This window comes from Camellia sinensis, chromosome 11 (assembly GCF_055761805.1).
Source record: "Camellia sinensis isolate YWXY chromosome 11, ASM5576180v1, whole genome shotgun sequence".
NCBI lineage: Eukaryota > Viridiplantae > Streptophyta > Magnoliopsida > Ericales > Theaceae > Camellia > Camellia sinensis.
Window position 1 is genome coordinate 174367037 of NC_138971.1, and position 19071 is coordinate 174386107.

Here is a 19071-nt window from a genome sequence, read left to right on the forward strand (position 1 = left end):
GATTTTGTCGTTGTGGCTCCAAGTCCGCCATGGGAGGGATAGAAGATAGGCCTTCGCGCCTTGCACCCCCCTTCGGTGTTTGTCCGTCAATGGCGAACTGCGGCAAATCTTCGTTGTGCGCCATTGCTTCTAAAGAGGAAAAGCTTGATCAAAAAGTTTTGTTCTAGTCTGAAGTTCCCACAGACGGCGCCAATTATACGGGAAAGAAATAAACCTTCTCGTATAATCCTTTTGATCAAGTTTGTGCTCCTCCAAACGTCGTCGCTTTACTCCCTGAAAACACAAACGTGAGCTAGCCGGCGGGTGTGTGCCAGAAACCTCTCCGATGCCTAAGTCAGCAAAATAGACAAGTAGACAAAAAGCTTTGTGTATTCAGGAATCAAAGTTGTGTTACCTTTCCATAGGTGATGTTGTAATGCTTTTATAGGTTCCGCGTGGCACAATCCTAGTAGGACTTTTACTCCTTCATGTAGAGTCCTCCTAAGATTCATACTCCTGAAAAATAATGCTTATCCTTCAACACCCCCCTCACTGCATAAACCAAGTAAGGTGGTTCTACCATGGTCAGACTTCAACATGACCGAGATAAGCATGGCTATGCTGAGCCGCAGACTAGACCGAGATAACATTAGCTCGGCTCTTCCATTCACTGCTCTTACCTTGGCTCTTCTTAATGCTAACCACGGTATGTCTAGACCGGAATAACCAATACTCCGGTCCAAACCGGGATAACTTAGTGAGTGCCGACCGAACTTACCGTAAGCTCTTTGGGACCGGAGTAATCTTCAGGTCTCTCGCAGACCGGAGTAACTTTACACCTCTCTTGGGCCGGAGTAACTTCATGACCTTTTTACTCAGCCCTTCGCACTGTGGCCCATAACGGCCTATTACCCAGCTCAGCCCAATTTTCATATAAATTACCCTCTCAGTTCACTTGAAAAATCAAAATGTCCCCGCAAAACAGCATCAAATATACGCTGTTTCTTTTTTGTTCTTAAATTCAAATATTTATTAAATTAAAAGGTTCAATTTCATTTACTTTTAGATTTTATTAATGGCTCAAATTCAAATAATTATTAAATTGGCTAAATTGAGGTTTAAACAATTTGTATTTAAGAATTTGAGTAGAAAATTGTAAAAAATTAAAAATTAAAAATTAAAATTAAAGGAAAAGTGAATGAAACAGAAACTTTTTTTTTTTTTTAAATTTTTTCCTTCTGTTATTTCTTCCACAAATTCTCACTTGATTTAATTCAAAAAGTCTTAAAATCAAGTCAAACTTGACATCACACATTTTTCTCATACACATCTAGCCCGCCCGAATCGGCCATATTGATGTCCACATATAATCGGTAACTGCAAGTTGAACTCGACATTTCACATTTTTTTTATGCAAATCAGCCCACCCCTGTTGATGTCTACACTTGGTAACTACAAGGCTGGGGCAGTGGCCCATCAAATTCTTATATACAAATCCTGCCCAGCCCAACCCAGCCTGGCCCGGCCCAATTGATGTCCACCCCTAGTCGGTAACATCAAGAGTGGGGGCAGTGGCCAATCAAAAACAGATGATATATTATAATTTTTTAAAGAGAAAAAAACATAAAAAAAAATTAAAAACATATTAGATTTGGCTAAATCTCATTAAATCCTATTAAAAACTTCGTGATCATTAAAATAAAAAAAAAATCATATATATATATATATACATATTGGTTATTTTGATATTAAATACTATTGCAAGTTATATTATGATATTTTTACTAAACAAAAGGAGAGTTAAAAATATGTCAAATACAATAATTTAAAAAATTGCATGAATCGCAAAAAGTAAATCGAATCGTGAATCATGCAATACACTAGACTCACTTCCAAAATAAATTCACCCATAAATTCATATTGATTTTACAAAAATGATAAATCGAATCGTGAATCATAAGATTCTAATAACAAAGCTCACAACAACTACAATGCTCTACTTCACAAAAAGAGTAACCGTATTGATGCTATGCTTGATTGTATTCAACTAAACAAGATTTATATGATGTGCAGAATTTAAGGGAGATCAAGAATTCATCAAGTTACAGCCAAAAAAAACACACACGAAACATATAATGTCATAAATTCACATAAACAACCATACGAAAAACTATAATCCTGAGAAAACATTAAACCCCAACAATCCCATCGAATTTGGATCTGCTTCTCGCAATGGTTGACTCCACTATGATTTGCACAAGTGACAAATTATCTTAGGTAGGAAGGAAAAAAGGATCTTCCTCTTTTTGGTGAATCTCAAATAACTGGTGCGAATAACGCATGGCCAACTTTCTACAGTAATCAAGACCCAGTGGATCATATTGCTGCAACTCTGCAACAGATTTATTCAGTTTACGTTGAGGATCCCCAGCGGTAAGATATTCGCCAAAAGCAGTTCCCCTGTACAAAATTTGTACACACAAATTAATACAAAGAGCAGCAATGTATATGCATGGTCCTGCTAGTAAAACGTGACATAATGATACTATTCTAAGGGGACAAAACGAAGGAATATCCGAAACAATATCATTAACCTTCCCTACTTGTACTGCAGCTGTGGCAGAGTAACATCTATTAGTAGACATGAAACCTATTCTATTTGCCTACAGAAAACATAGTAACATCTAGTCATAAACTGATCATTTAGATATTTTTGTCCCGTGACTAGATCAATTATCTATCATATGCTGCCCTTTACACTGGACAAACCTTGGCAGGTAACAAGTCAATAAAAATATGGACAATACAAATAATTATTCAATACATAGTAACTTCTCTTCATAAACAGACCAGTAATTATTCAATACCAATAGGACAATACAAAATTCTAAGTGAAGAATAGGTATGTGACTCGTGAGCCTAGATCCGCAAGTTCACATGACATATACATGACGTTCCAAGAAATACATAAAATGCATGCCGGCATAAACATGGATGCACCATATCGTATATTAATTTTCTAAGAAAAGAAACTGGACAACCTGGTAGTTCATTACTACAGAAACATGGTTGTGTTGCCAAAACAATTTTGTAGATTTCTTTTGAAATTAAAAAATATTTAATATTTTTTCTTCCACATACACGTATATTTTCTAAAAATTGATAGTTGAGTATCCACCTGTTCAATGTCTCTAATTATCTCTCGGTAACTGTGTCTTAAGAGAGAGAAAGCAGTTGATTATAGAGTGTGTGCATCGAATCAGGATCCCAGAATCATATCAAAGAAACCATAAATCACAAAAGGTAACATGTCGCATCCACTTGTTCAGGGAAAAAAATATCTATATGCTTATGTGAGTACATATGAAACCAAAATCACCACCTATTGCTATTCTTCTTTTCTTTTCAATTGCTTTTTCCTTTTTATGTTTTTATATTTTCCATGTGTTGGTTATAAACATAAATAACCTTCCAACATAGGCAAATTCTCAAAACCTTTTACAATGCAAATAGCAATCATAAAAAATTACCAAATTGTGCAAATTTAACAAGAAATCACCATAAGATATAAGTTGAACGAAAAAGCGAAAAAGAAAAGAAAAAAGATATAACATACTGCAAACTGTAATTTGTAAAAAGTAACATAACAGAATATATATATTTATCTTATAAACGTAAGAATGGAGGCCTGACCTAGTAGTATATCAGTTGCAGCTATCCTTCATAAGCAAAATGGTGCACTATGTGTTGTGATGCAATGTATTAATTTTAGTAGCTAGGTGAAATAGTTATCGCAATTATTACCGAAGGTAATCAATGAACGGAATCAACAAACCGCTTGCCTCTTTTTAGTCATACCTCATTAAATCAAACGCAGTAAATCCTTGATTCTTGGTCAAAGAGGAGCCATTAACGGATTGCCACTTACGCAATTGCTGCCTATAAAGAGCACAAACAGCATTCATGCATAGTTTGGGATCGTTCTGAAATGCTGAAATCATGTCAATTTCAAATAACCATGTTTTATTATCATCATTCCTACTTCGGAGCTTTTTAATCGTACTTTCAATGTCAGAAGAACTATCTGCACTGTCAGAACCATCACCCCCATCTATAATCAACTCTTGAGTTGCCTTTGTTTTAAGTTTATTAATTGGAGTCATGTCATCATCAACATCATCGTCATCATCATTCTTACTCACATCAATGTTAGTGCATGGACCTCTTTTTCTTTTGGTACTTGAATACAGGAGGCGATTCTCTGTGCAACTTCTCCCATTTTCATCACCAGTCCCATTTTCATCACCAGTCTGATGAAAATGTGCACTACCTATTTCTTTATCACTCAGAATAAATCGTGAAGCAACAACATTGGGCACGCTAGTTGTTCCATCCTTTGTGGGCATCTCATCATCACTATCATCCAAGTCAATGATAACACCATATCCAGTTCTCCTGCCACGTCCCACAGAAGTATTCTTCACTTTGTTGGAGCTCCCTCTTTCAAGCACCAACTGATCTTGGATGGGGTTGTTGCAAGCCATGATGACAGAATGTGCACCTGCAACAGACACGGACAGATCTTTATCAAAAACAGTTTCCGGTTGGCACTATTGACTTAAAAAAATAAAATAAAATAAAAAAAAAAATTGATTCATAGGAAATATACTGAAATATGGCTAATGTGCTCCAAAACTGAGTCACTAAATAGATGGTTCTTTGAACCACACCTCCAATGTTATTTTTTTGGCCTTTTCAAGTAATTTAATTAGTGCCAGATCCCAACTGTAATACAAGGCCAACTCTGGTTGCTCACCAGTATCTCAAAAATAATTCAAAAAAAAAGAGAGATAATTTCTAACACATTTAAAATAAAAATAAAAAAATCATAAAGGAACAGTCAAATCATTGGCATAAGTGGAACCTGTTAGAATATAATATGTAAAGTGTTGCTTTAATAATTAGGTTAGTATAATAATTAGTATGCTTTAATAATGTACCTTTAATAATGTTGTTTGGTTTGTGCTTCTACTTTAGGTTTGTAATTGTTCTCCCTCTCCTCTATAAAGGAGAGAGCTCAACACAACATTTAATATATCTATCAATACACATTCTTTCCTTTTATCTATACATGTTATAGATTAAATCTTTCAATACATGTTATAGATTAAATCTTTCATGGTATCAGAGCTAAGTTAACCACCTAGTAATTTCGCTTCACCGGCGGGCGGCAGTCTCGCCTTGGCCGCCCGCCGGACGATGAGAAAACTAAGCACATAACATGTCTGTCACACCTCCCAGTTTCGGTCCTCCGCGGCCGCTTCCGCCGCCGGTGAGTATGGACAGCTCAGTTGCACCTTCCAACAATGGCCAACAACGGCCACAATCGGTGCCACTATGGTCTCCTCATGTCAAACCCATAATTGTTGCCTGCCAGTGAAACATGTCTTCAGCACAGGACCATCTATCACCTCTGGCTTCTTCTTTGGAACTTCTTCCTCATCCATTCCATCAAACATTCTCAATGGCGTTGCAAGACTTCTCACTGTTGGATTAGGCTTAACCAACCCATGCTTTCCAACTCACGATGAGAAAACCCATGCTTACTTACTAGAGTTAAAGTCACACAAATCCAAACCACGCTCAAACCACTTCCTTCACCGCCGCCGGAGTATCGGCAGCAGGAACAGCGATATAGCCCATCTTCTTCGGGTTCACATCATCAGCACCATCAAAATCATCCTCTGAATCACGGAATTCGAAGCTGTTGGGATCGGCGAACAGAGACCAGATCAGGTAACGAGTTCCGGCAGTTCCGGCAGTGATGGCGCCACAAGCGACGCCTAACATCAGAGAGCATTACTTTCGCGACTCGATCTTCTTACTGTGTGTGATTCGATCAAGTGATTTGTGATGTCGACCACTGTTGAAGGTGAGAATCCTACTGTTGAGGTGCAGATGGAGGAGGTCGTAGTGGCGGAGCAGTCACAGCCGGCGGAGAAACCTGTTAAGGAGAAGAAACCTAGGGTTCCGAAGGAGGAGAAACCCAGAGCTCCCAAGATCACCTCTCATCCTCCATACTTTCAGATGATCAAGGAGGCTCTGTTGGCTCTCAACGAGAAGAGCGGTTCGAGCCCGTACGCGATCGCCAAGTACATGGAAGAGGAGCACAAACCGGTACTCCCTGAGAATTTCAGGAAAATTTTGGGGCTCCAATTGAAGAACTCCAATCACAAAAGCACCAAACATAGCATGAATTCCAATGGCATCAGTCATAAACCCAGCTGCAAGTACAGCGGCTAAGGTAGCACATACATACATCTCTTTCTGATGGCGGACAGGGACGCTCTCTTGGCCCTACTCCCCCTCTCTCGCTCTCTCTGTAAAGGGGAACCCACCTTTCTCTTTCTCTTGACTAGCACATACACACCCACATCATTGATACAGTGGGAACCAACCTCTCTTATCTTTCCACTTTCTTTTCCTTTTTTTTTATTATCACTTTCTTTTTTTTCTAAGCACGCTCTCTTCTGCTCTCTCTCTCTCTCTCTCTCTGACTCTGAGCCCTACACTTACCATTTCCAAGGTGTACATGCACTCCACCCATCCACCGCCCACTCACTCTCTCTCCTCACTTTTATATATATATATATATATATATATATATATCTTTTTTATTATCTTCTCTTCAAAAAAAAAAAAAAAAAAAAAAAAACCCACAAAATCACACCGACCACATTCCACACCCTTGTCAGTTTATTCATATCAGGGGATCAACCCCGATCACACTTTTACATACAAAAAAAAAAAAAAAAAAAAAAAAAAAAAAAAAATACAAACACACACACCCACACCCACAGTGGGATTTTTCTTCTCTACTCTGCTGCAGGTCTCTTCTTCTTGCCTCCGTCCTGGGCAGCCCTTGACGGTGCTGCCTCCGTGTTTCCCACTCCACTGGGCACGATCACTACTCCCTGCTCCTCCACTGCTGCATATGGCGGACCTCCAAATCGGAACATCACGGTGGCCTTCCGCTTCAGCTCCTTGTTTTCAGCCCTTAGCACGCTTATCTCTGCTCGGGCATCCTTATACATGCGTTGGAGCAGAGCCAGCTGGGAGTTTAATTGCTGCACCTCATTTGTCCTACTCTGCAGCCGGTTCGACAAATTTGTGACCGCCGTCATGCTTTCCACACATGCCTTCAAAGTATACTGATTGGCCTCCACATCTGACTGCACTGCCATTCTTTGCTCCACCGACCGCATCGGAAAGTTCAACGGAGCAAACTCCGGGGCGCTTGGTTGAGTTTCCAGTGCCACCGAACCAGTTCTCTCTCTCGTTGACTCGTTGAGGTCGGGAAAGAGGGTGAGCAGCCCGCGGGAAGACTATGAAGCCATTTTCTAGGCACCAGAGTGTTACACAGTATCTCTCTCAGAATTCTCTCTCAGAAAACAGAGTGTTACAGAATCTCTCTCAGAAATCTCTCTCAGAATATCTCTCGCAGGTTTTTTGCCTCAGCCTCAGCCTCAGCCTCTGTCTTATAGCCGAGGCAGCCACGCGCCTCGCGCGCCTCTTACCACCAGCCGACAAACGGGCACGCAAGCCAAGGCGCCCACGTGCCTCGCCATCATGTCCGGCACAACTTTTTATGGATTGGGCACGCCTTTTGATGGCACGCCTTTTGATAAATTGGGCACACCTTTTGAGGGTGCGACTTTTTAAGGGTCCGACAAGACTCTGTAAACTGTCCCGACATAGATTCCGGTTAGTTTCTACAAGGGTCCGACAAGACCCTGTAAACTGTCCCGACATAGATTCCGGTTAGTTTCTACAAGGGTCCGACAAGACTCTGTAAACTGTCCCGACATTGATTCCGGTTAGCTCCTTCATGGGTCCGACAAGACTCTGTAAACTGTCCCGACATTGATTTCGGTTAGTTTCTACAAGGGTCCAGCAAGACTCCGTAAACTGTCTCAACAACTGTCAGAACATTGTCTGCTACATCGGGTCCGGCATGACCTCGTAAACTGTCCTGCTACAACGGTCCGACACGACCATACAGTGTCTTCACCAACGGTTTGACACGACCATACAGTGTCTCCTATCCTCTTTTATTTTATGTATTAGTCTATTTTCTTGTTTTGTTACTCTCTCCAAACTCAAGTTGGTTAGTTCCTATCCTCCTTGAGTTTGAGGGGGGCTGTTAGAATATAATATGTAAAGTGTTGCTTTAATAATTAGGTTAGTATAATAATTAGTATGCTTTAATAATGTACCTTTAATAATGTTGTTTGGTTTGTGCTTCTACTTTAGGTTTGTAATTGTTCTCCCTCTCCTCTATAAAGGAGAGAGCTCAACACAACATTTAATATATCTATCAATACACATTCTTTCCTTTTATCTATACATGTTATAGATTAAATCTTTCAGAACCTAATAGGAGATAAGTGCACAAGTAGATCACCTTAAGCCACACCACCAAATTATTACACTTACAAAAAGAAACATGAGTTCACGAGTCACAAGTTAGTATGCAACCACTAAATCTAGTAATTCAACTACAAGCCTCTCCTTGAAAACAAAATGATTCAGCAAAAGACTTTGGCTAATTTCAACAATGCTCCCTTTCAATATTACAGAAATCAGCAAGCATAACACAAGAACATTATTCACCCAAAACAAAAACAAAAAAAAAAAAAACACAAGAACATTAGCCCATATAAGCATGAATCACAAAAGCAAAAACCGCACAATGAAGATCCCCATATAAGCCAAGCCATGTCACAATGAAGGGAGAGGTGGAAGACTATTAACGAATTCTGATTCTTTCTTTTTTGTTATTTAGATTTTTGTCATTTATACATAAATATTTCTCAGTCCCGCTTTTGAACATTAGACAATTAATAACATCTACAGCTATATACTATGGATCACATTTGTCTTGAAAAAAATGGACAACAAGTATGATTTCAAGAATAGACCGTTTATTTTATTTAAGACAAATATGATCCAATCATATGGCTACTAATATCGGATCCTAATTTCTTACATGGATGATCTACTAGGCAAGCAATAAAAGATGAACGGTCTAAATTAAGTTCAACAAATCCTACCTTATCTGACTCCACTATCAATGCAAATCAACAATTTTATTTTAATTTATTTTCAACACAATAACACAATAGAATGACTACAACGAACATTTTCATCTCCCATTACCTCCAAAAAATTTTAGCTACTCAGCTTATTTTGCAATTTAAGAAATGTTGATCATGAAAATATCTAACAAACCTAAAAGTTTCATGGATCTCCTCTCCTTGTCACATAACCTTCCTCAAAGGCTTTATGCTGTTAGCAATGCTACAGTTTGGTAGATTCTTCCTTTATGAAAACCTCAACCTAATGGTTTCTAAGTATTGGCAATTGTAACAATATTGGCAACGAGTTGACCTGGTAACAGGCAAGTGGCAAATACTCTTTTAAAAAAAAAGAAGAAGAAGAAGTAAAGAAACACTCCTGACAATACTGAAACCTGATATCAGTAAGCCAACCCACCATGGTTGGGATATTGGGTTTTGGAGAGAAAAATTTGTTCCAGGAGCTAGGACAAATCTTCCTGAAAATTTTAGGAGAACCCACAAGAAGACATATCCAAAACATTATGAAACTTTAAGCAAAAACATAAAGGAAACTTTTCATAAAAGCACACACACAGGAAATGCCAGGAAAACTTATGAGAAAACACTTCCCATAATTTTTTTCTAGGCCCTTGGGTGTTTTTTTTCTAATTATGACACGCAATATTCAGTACACAAAAAATCTCTAATTATTCACTTTGGCTCATGATAAAACTCTTCAACTATTCCAGAGTAATCTTATTAACAATCCTACTACTAGCTCCTTCATATAAACTCCTCATTAGATTCTCTATTTCTTTTTGCTTCCCATTTCCCATAGCATTTTTTAACTAAATGCCACACTGTCGCTTCCTTTTCATTTCGTTTTTCCAATTCGCATTTCGTTCATTCTCTGTTATCAAAAAAAGTAGTCAACAAATACCCACAGCCAAAAAAAAAAGGATAAAGACAAAATTATGTATAAATAATAAACATAACACACTGAAGTAATGAAACAGGCAACGTTTCCAACATATCTGGCCAAACAAAAAAACTGTTGATTGCATGCCACATCAAATTGGTCACTTAGTACCCTTTTTTAATAACGAGTGCCAAACATGTCCATATAATACCACATACCAGTCAGATATCAAATATTGACATTTAATGTTTGAAGTAATGCTAAACTTGTTCATAAACACCATGGTTGAAACTAACATGTTCTTCCTCTCTCATATAAAAAAAATAAAGTAAAATATTCATTCACATAATTAGTTTTAATCCAACATGAAAAGAGAAAATTTCTTGATAACTATTTTTTATTTCATTAAACATAACACTTATCTATTTCTTCCTTTCATTTTTCCTGAAGACGGTAATAATATATAATGTTGGATAAAAAGGGTACTCATTTATTAGTTGAAGTACATTGAAGGCGGCACATGAAGGACATGAAACTTTGTGTAGATATACAATATTTACTAAATTTGGGTACAAGACCATGAAACAATCTGTTGTATGCCAAAGCATACGTTTGCAATGGCACATGTACATGTTCAGCCAATACTTAAAAAGGATCCCGTCAAATAAAACATTGACCCACTCAATCATCCCAATATCCAAGCAAGTGCACTCATGATTTCAAGAAACAACCCTTAGCATGTAAAATGTATTTTTCTAGTCGTCAAGATCATGTCCTCCCTTCACATCTACATTCTATTTATGTAACCTAGTTGCCAAAAGATCAACCATAGCCACCACTTTAAATATAGGAAATGACCAAAACAACCTTATACGAGTATTTTAGTCATATAATAATACCTCAAACTACATCAACGCAATAAAGGGCCATGTTGGCATCCTTGTCATTGTTCCCTTAACCATATTAATATCCTTGCCATTTCTGGTTAATGGCGCCGCTAAAATGGGGCATATAGGAGTATTAAAACCCATCCAACCATTGATTTGACTCTTGGTAGAAAGAATGTACTTCAACTTTATTTTATTTCTATTCCTCTCCACTTATTCAACTTCCATGCACCATGCACGTCGCGAAATTATAGTGTAATTAAAAACATTCTACATTAATGTGGTCTCCTTAAGCAGGCCCATCCTGGAACTAAACAGATAAAGAATCAGGCTTATTAAATCGACTCAGATGCCATAAGCTTGAAAAAGAAAAAGAAAAAGAAAATGCAAATTAATTTATTAACCAAAATCAATATGGTGTAATAAGGTAGCTAAGAAAAGTCCAGACTGAAAAAAATTATAAAAATTTTAATATTATACCAGCCTCCTGCAAACGATTGCTTCCGACTCCCAGAGAAACAGCAACAGAATCAGAATCCGCCATAGAATTGATTTCTTCAACACAATTTGATGAACTCCCATTGCTTTGTAGATTGGCCAAGCTTTCATCCACAGTTCCAACAGCCATTTCATGTTGTGATTTTCCGTTGTCAGAAGTTTTCTCCGCCATCAATTTATCAGAAACTGGCCTCTCAGCTCCCATGTCCTCTTTCTTTTTCTCACACGCATGACCCTCAACCATCAACATTGAAGCTTCATCCTCCACACGCAAAACTCGCAAAATCAATTCCTCAAACCTCTTCTTATTAATCTCAAGCTCATACAGAGATTTATTCTTCGCAGAATTCATCGCTGTAAGCATCAAAACAAGTTTTACGTTCTCACTCTGAACCTGTCTATGCCTTTCCAATAGCTTTTCATATTTCTCTTCAGCCTTCATCAATCTTTTACAGTGACCTTCCTCTATCTCACGATGAATATTATCTTCTACCTTAAGACGTTTGTTTTTCTCTCTGAGCTCATTCCGCTCTACCTTGTACTTGTTTCGCTCCTCCTGGATCTTAAAATTTGTTGCTGCCATTTCCAAGTTCTTCTTTTCCATATATTCATACTCTTTCTTCCAAAGAGCAATTTCACTCTTCATGTTCTCTTCTCGAGCCATTAAAATCTGTTGCACTTTGTCGAACTCACCCGGCTTAAATGACGATCTCAGATGCGAAATAAAATTGGGAACAGTCCCATTTTCAACACTCTCCTTGCCTAAATCAGTAACTGGTCTTGACCCCGAACTCATCTTTGGTGTACAGACTTCGGCGGCCAAGATTTTAAAGCACTTTTTTTTTTTAACACTCTGATTGTAACTTAAAGAGAGAAAAGAAAGAAAAAAATAATTAGAAAAGAGAGAACAGAAAAGAAAAAAAGAGGAAAATATGTTTGGTTTGATTTTCTAAAATTAATTTTAATTTTTTTAAAATAGAAATTAATTTGTCAAAAATAAACATAAAATGATATTTTTTAATTTTTAAAAATTTGCTCTACCCTCCAAAGATAAACTATATAAAAATGATATGTATTTTTTTCCCCAAATTAATTTTTACCTTCTAGAAAAAAAATTCTAAACCAAACCAAACAGAGTCATTAGCTCCGTTTGGGAAGAGCTAAACGGGACTGTTTTAGCTATTTTAGCTACAAAAGGCAAAATAGGCTATTTTAACCACAAAAAACAAAATATCACTTTCAACCCATAATCATTACACTCTTCTCTTACAAAAGAAATCAAAAAAGTTAAAAAGTCCTTCCCAAACCAAAATTTTTAATCCAGGCTAAAAACGCCAAAAGGCCAACCCACTTCCCAAACGGAGGCATTGTGATTTCTTTCTTGTTTGAATAAATAAATAATAATAAAGCTTGAGAGCTCGAAAAGTTAAAGGCTCGATTGGCCCGAAATTCAAAACGCCATCGTTTTGAATTTTTTTTTTTCCCCTCTCTTTAAACAAGAAAAGAGAAAAGAGAGGAGAGAGAGAGAAGAGGGAGGAAGAGAGAAGAGATAGGAGAGCAACGGCGTGACAGCGACAAAGAGCAACAGTGATGGCGACGGCAGCTTCTTCCTCCTCTCCTCCTTCCTCTGTTCTTCTCTCTTTTCCTCGTCTTTTTTTTATTTTGATTTTGATTTTTTTTATTTGTGTAGATTTGGTGATTTGTGAGTTTTTTTGAGTTTTTTATTTTGATTTTGATTTTGATTTTCATGTGGGTTTGTCTGTAGCTGTGGGTTTGATTTTTGATTTTTTTTTTTTTTTGAGTTTGTCTGTTTAGTTTTGATTTTCATGTGAGATTTTGAGTTGTTGAGTTTGCTGTGGGTTTGAATTGAATTTACAAACTATCATTTCTGTTGGTAACTGATTTTTTTTGGATTTGCTGTGGGTTGTCTTGTCTCTTTGATTTTGAATACAGTTGGTAACTGAAAACATCATTTGTTGGTGCCAAACACCTTTTCGTTTTTGTTGATTTAGATTTAGATTTTTATTTTCATTTTTTTGAAGAGTAGAGGAGAGAGGGGGAAGGAAGAAGGGAGGGGAGGAAGAAGAAAAGGAAAAAAAAAATTAAAAAAATTTGAACAACGTCGTTTTGAAATTCGGGACAGTCGAGCCCCAGTACATTCGGGCTACTACGTAGCGGGGCTGAATAAATAAATATATATATATATATAAAATAAGAATTTTTCTTCTATCTTGATTAAATTATATAAAAATAAATTATTTTATATTATATTACGAACATATATAATAATAATATAACCTTCTATAAGTGTCAGATGCTTATTTCTTCTATATCTAAATCTGAATCGATAATTTGATTATTATAAAAATAATAATTAAATTTTTTTCTCTCCCAATTTATACATTTCTTAGAAAGATTCAAAATGAGAATTATATCTCCATATTCTCATTTCACCACTGGTATAATATAACTAAAAAAATGCAATTTTTTTTCTCCAAAATCACCCGATCTAAATGGGCTGTAAAGTAATTTGGCTTTTAAACCAGAAAACAAATTAAAAATCTCAGTTGAAGAGTGAAAAAGAACTTGTATAAATAAATAAAAACAAAACAACCGCCAAACTTTCTCCCAATTTGTATATTTTTTCAAAAATTCAACATGAGAATTACATCTCCATTTCTTCTCATTTCACTGCTGTCATAAACTAAAAAAAATGCAATTTATTTATTTTTATTTTTTTTCCAAAATCAACCGATCTATATGGGCTGTAAAGTAATTTGGCTTTTAAACCACAAAAAACAAAAATAAATAAATAAAATTTAAAGGCCTTGTATAAAAAACAACCACTAAGCTCCCTCAATTTATATAATTTCTGAAAAGATTCAACATGAGAATTACATATCCATGCCTTCTCATTTCACCACTGTTATAAACTAAAAAAAAATGCATATTTTTGTTTTCCAAAATCAACCGATCTAAATGGTCTGCAAAGTAGTTTGGCTTTTAAACAAAAAACAAATTAAAAATCTCAGTTGAAGAGTGAAGAAGGCCTTGTATCAAAAACAACCACCAAAACCATTACAAACACATTCTTTGAAAGCCCTAAAATTCACCACAAAGACACAGAGAGAGCACAAAACCGTACCGAAGATCGTAGAAATGACTCAGTCGGGTCAAAAACCGCCATTTCGATGTTGATCGGGCTTCGCTGGTGCTGCAGCAACGAATCTCCTACTCTTGGTACCTGCAAAGAGATTTGATATCAACAAAAAAAAATGGTGATGTAGAAAAGAAAGCTCTATTGAAATTTGAAAACACGTTTGATATGATATCAAAATAACACAGAGAAAGAAAGAGAACGATCAAACCTAGTTGAAGCCGTCGTCGAAGCTGTGATGTGAGAGAGAGAGAGAGAGAGAGGGAGAGGGTTTACCAGAAGAAGAATCAGAAACAGAGATGTCTGTCTGGGTTTGAGTGTGAGTATGTGAAGGGTTTCCAGAAGGACTTATATAGCGAAGAATATGACGGGATCATGTCCCGAATCCTTGTGGGTCCTACCAAAAAGTTTTTGAACAAGCCCTCAATAAAGTTACTATTAAATGTAATTATTAAATTCTTTCCCAAACAAATGTTTGATACAAAATTTAATAATTTTCGATTAAAAGCTATGTTATTAGTTTTTTAAATTTTTTAAAATTATATCACCACTTTATTGTTTTACATTTTTTTTAAAAAAAATTAAAAATTAATTTTTAACTAACTTCTTAAAATATGCTTTCTTGGGAGACTTTTAGAATATTTTAAACGACAGTGCACCTCGAATTTAGCTCGAATTCCTTTTTTTTTTTTAGGCCGTGTTAATTTTTTTTTTTTTTTAAGGGTGGTTATGTATTGTGCCAAAAAATTAGACATCTTGTGCCAATTCATTGTACAAAATTATATCAAATTAACAAAATTTAACTAACAGTTTAATTGATGTGTCAATTTTATCACTTAACCAGTCCAATCTAATTGACTGATCAATTAGGCTGCTAGTTAAAATTTGTTAATTCAATATAATTGTGTACAATAAGTTGTTGCGAGATGTCTAATTTTTTGACACACCCCTACACATAACCACCTTTAAAAAAAAATCAAATCAACACAGTCTAACAAATAAAATAAAATTTAAAAAAAAAACAAACTAAAAAGTGGAATTGGAGACAAATTTGAGGCCTCGAATTCGAGGCCTCAAGCATTATTGTTTTTTAAAAAAATTTGTGAGAAAAAGTCTGAAATTCTAGAATTAGGGTTTAAATTTATCCAAAATGGATAGATGTGAAAATTAAATTGATGAGATGTGAAATTCGTGATATGAATTTGAATATTATTTTTGGATAATCTTTTTTGATAAATTATAAATATACTTCTTTAGATTTAATTAAAATACGAATTGTCTCATATGGTTTTGGAAATTACATCGCACTTCTTAGGTTTCTAATTTTATAACAAATCGTCTATTTTATTAATAAATATGAAATCAATTAATAGTTATTAATGATATTAGAAATATGTTTTAATTAATAATTTAAGTAATTTTATTATTATATAAGAAAACTAATTCTATTAAATAAAATATTCTAACAAAAAAATATTTATAATTTTTTAAGGGGTTGTTTGGAATGACCTAAATAATTGTACTTTTTATCTTTTTATAAAAATATGTACAGAAAAATAGAGAGATGATGTGATAAAAAAAAATAAAAAAATAAAAAATATATACTTATTTAGGATAACTAAACTTGACCTAAATAACAGAAACAATGTACGCTTTAAACAAACGGTAAGAAATGTGTTTGTAATTTATTTATTTATTTATTTTTAGATATTTGTGGTATTGCTGCTTCTGTGGTCGCATTCGAGAAGTTTTTTTTTTTTTTTGCGCTTCAGGGACAAGGTCACGTCGTATTTTAAATCAAATCTGATTGGTTAAAAAATGGGACCCACTGACAATAAAAAGACATGGCAATTGATCATTGGTTGAAAATGAGAATGCATGATGCTCTAGAGCTACCTAATACTTTTCCATCCACAGTATCCGAAGTGGCCGGTGGTAATAGATAATAGTAGTAGGAGGGAGTGGTTTTTTTTTTTCATATTTTTCGTACTTAGACAATAATTATTACAAATTACATAAAAATTATTTAAAATTAGTTTAAATCTATTCTACATATAAGACTGTACGCTACTTAAATTCAAACTCAACTTCATTTCATTATTCCGGATAAATTTTGGGCTCAGATACGTATTCTTTTTTAATTTCAAAAACTTATTTGGTGACATTTTTTTAAATTTGAATTTATTTTTTAATTTAAGTTAATTTTTAAATCTGTGTTTTAAAATAGATGATGTTTGTTTTAATCTCTGTTTATGTTTACAACAAATAATTAAATAATTTTTTAAAAAAACTTGCTTTTAAAATAATCTTAGAGTTTCGTCTTTTTATGATTGACATATTACAGTGGAGGTTTGCTTTTCAGTTGATCTTCGCTCAATAATTTCTTCTGTACATTTATTACTTAAGTAACTTTTGGATTTTAAAATCCTTAAGTGGGATTTTAAAATATTTTCATTAGATTTTTCGGCAACAAAACAATACCTTTTCATTGAGATTATTTTAAAATCCGCATACGTTAAGTGGGATTTTAAAATATTTTCATTAGATTTTTCGGCAACAAAACAATACCTTTTCATTAGATAATCAACGGGTCTATGAGGAAGCTATTTTAGGGCCACCAATGCTCTCTCCCCAAACAAACCGAAGCGGCTGTCAAGACCATGATTGAAGTCTTCAATCCATTTTGACTGATATATTGTATTATTGTAAACTTTTTCATCATGTTGTATTAGAGAAGGTAGAGAGAGATGTGGTTTAAGATGCTCACCATCTTGCAACAATATTTTTAGCTTAATATATTTGTGTTGCTTTGTTTTGTTCTCAAAAAAAAAACAAAAAAAAAAACAAAAACAAATACCTTTTCATTGAGATTACTATTTATGAAGTTGTCACTTTTGAAAATCACTTTTTTATCCTCATAATTAAAAATAAATAAATTCTTATAAGAATTCCCGAATACATGTCATCTTATTTTGAGAGGAGATTAATTATTTTGAAAAAGTGACGTACTGTTATGCATAATTTTCTAATTTGTCAAAATGAGATAAATTTTTTCAGTATCCATCATGAATTTTGCACACATGATGGTTTGAGCTATGGGTTGTTTTGGGAAGAGTTAAAAAAATTGATTTTTTTTTTATTTATTGCCACCAAAAAAAAAAAACAACAACAACAACATGCAAAAAATAAAGATGATATGTGATTCAAATAAATCAACAAATTAATACACACATATATATATATATATATATATACTAGAGGTCACCTGTGCGATGCACGAGATTTTAGAAAGTCAATAATTACTAAAAAAAAATTTGTTATTTGATTGTATTTCTTAATATTTTTATTTAGTTTGTGTATATAAATCCTATATCACATCATTAAAAATATTAAATATTTCACATTATTAAAAAATTTGAAAACTATCATACATTAAGTAAATCATAACATATATATGGGTTCGTTTAGGAAGTGGGTTGACTTTTTGTCTTATTGGACTAAAAAATCTATTTTATTTTTTGTAACTAAAATAGTCAAAAAAAGCCCCAAGTTGGGCTTCCCAAACGAAGCCATGCTAATTTATCTAAGAATTACTTTAGACAACCAGAAATAGAATAACAAAGGCATATTATAATTAATCAAAATAACTAATATATTAAATAAAAGTAACACTAATTTTGTTTAATCAATAGTAGGTATTACGTTAACCATCCCATATAATATAATAAAATTAATTTTAATTCCCATTACATGCGGTTAGTGGTTAAAAATTTTTTACATGCTATTTGTTTTTTGGTTATATTGATTCATTAAACACAAATAGGTTTGGAATGATTAAAAAAAAAAAAGTTTGGAAATGTGTTAAACTTGAATTGACAAACATAAAGAATATAAATATTTAAATTATTCAAAAAAAATTAACATTTTAAATATGAGATATTTTCCATTTGCTCAAACTCTGAATCTAAATAAAAAAAAATTAAAAAAAGAAGAAATTTGTGGTTTGTTCTCAAAGAAAATGAGTTCCTAAAAATAAATTTAATCATGAGTTATTTCAACAAGATAATCAATAATAAAAAATTAACTGATGAATACATTTAAAGTATAAACCCATATTCAATAAATTTTGATGTGTTCTTTATTTTCAATCTAACATCTGCACAAAAAAAAATTAAACACAAATAATCAATAAGTGAGAGAGTTACAAATTGATAGTAGTAGCGCTTTTATAAATATATTTTAAAAAAAAAATCTCAATTGAATGACACATTATTAACAAAAAGATAGAAATAAGGAAAAATACAGATTGTAAAAAATAAATTTAAAAATAAAATAATAATATCCATTTATATAAACTCACTTTCTCACAAATGCAAAAACTCATGCAAGTACACAATTCAAATGTAAAGCAAATATTTAAAATTTTTAGGCACCGAAAGGGATTAGAATGGCTCAATGTTGATTGTTTTCCTCCCAATCTTTTGTTCATGGTTTCTTTTGCAGAAACTTATT

General features: G+C 34.1%; 1 protein-coding gene across 1 annotated transcript; it reads right to left on the minus strand.

The window, feature by feature from the left end:
* Positions 1-1979: 1979 nt before the first annotated feature.
* LOC114309067 (uncharacterized) lies at positions 1980-14878 on the minus strand. Its single transcript, XM_082896169.1, has 5 exons — positions 14836-14878; positions 14548-14646; positions 11385-12255; positions 3838-4540; positions 1980-2439 (listed from the first exon to the last, which is right to left on the minus strand). The coding sequence occupies exons 2-5, from the start codon at positions 14587-14589 to the stop codon at positions 2253-2255; spliced, it is 1803 nt and encodes a 600-aa protein (XP_082752295.1). The 5' UTR covers positions 14590-14646; positions 14836-14878; the 3' UTR covers positions 1980-2252.
* Between the last annotated feature and the right edge of the window lie 4193 nt (positions 14879-19071).

Excerpts from the sequence above, each read along its gene's own strand:
- LOC114309067 (XM_082896169.1), bottom strand. The coding sequence starts at position 14,589 with ATGGCGGTTTTTGACCCGACTGAGTCATTTCTACGATCTTCG. Across the intron at positions 12,256-14,547 it reads AGTCATTTCTACGATCTTCG|AGTGTTAAAAAAAAAAAGTG; the intron begins GTACGGTTTTGT and ends AGTTACAATCAG. Across the intron at positions 2,440-3,837 it reads ACTGCGTTTGATTTAATGAG|GGGAACTGCTTTTGGCGAAT; the intron begins GTATGACTAAAA and ends AATTTTGTACAG.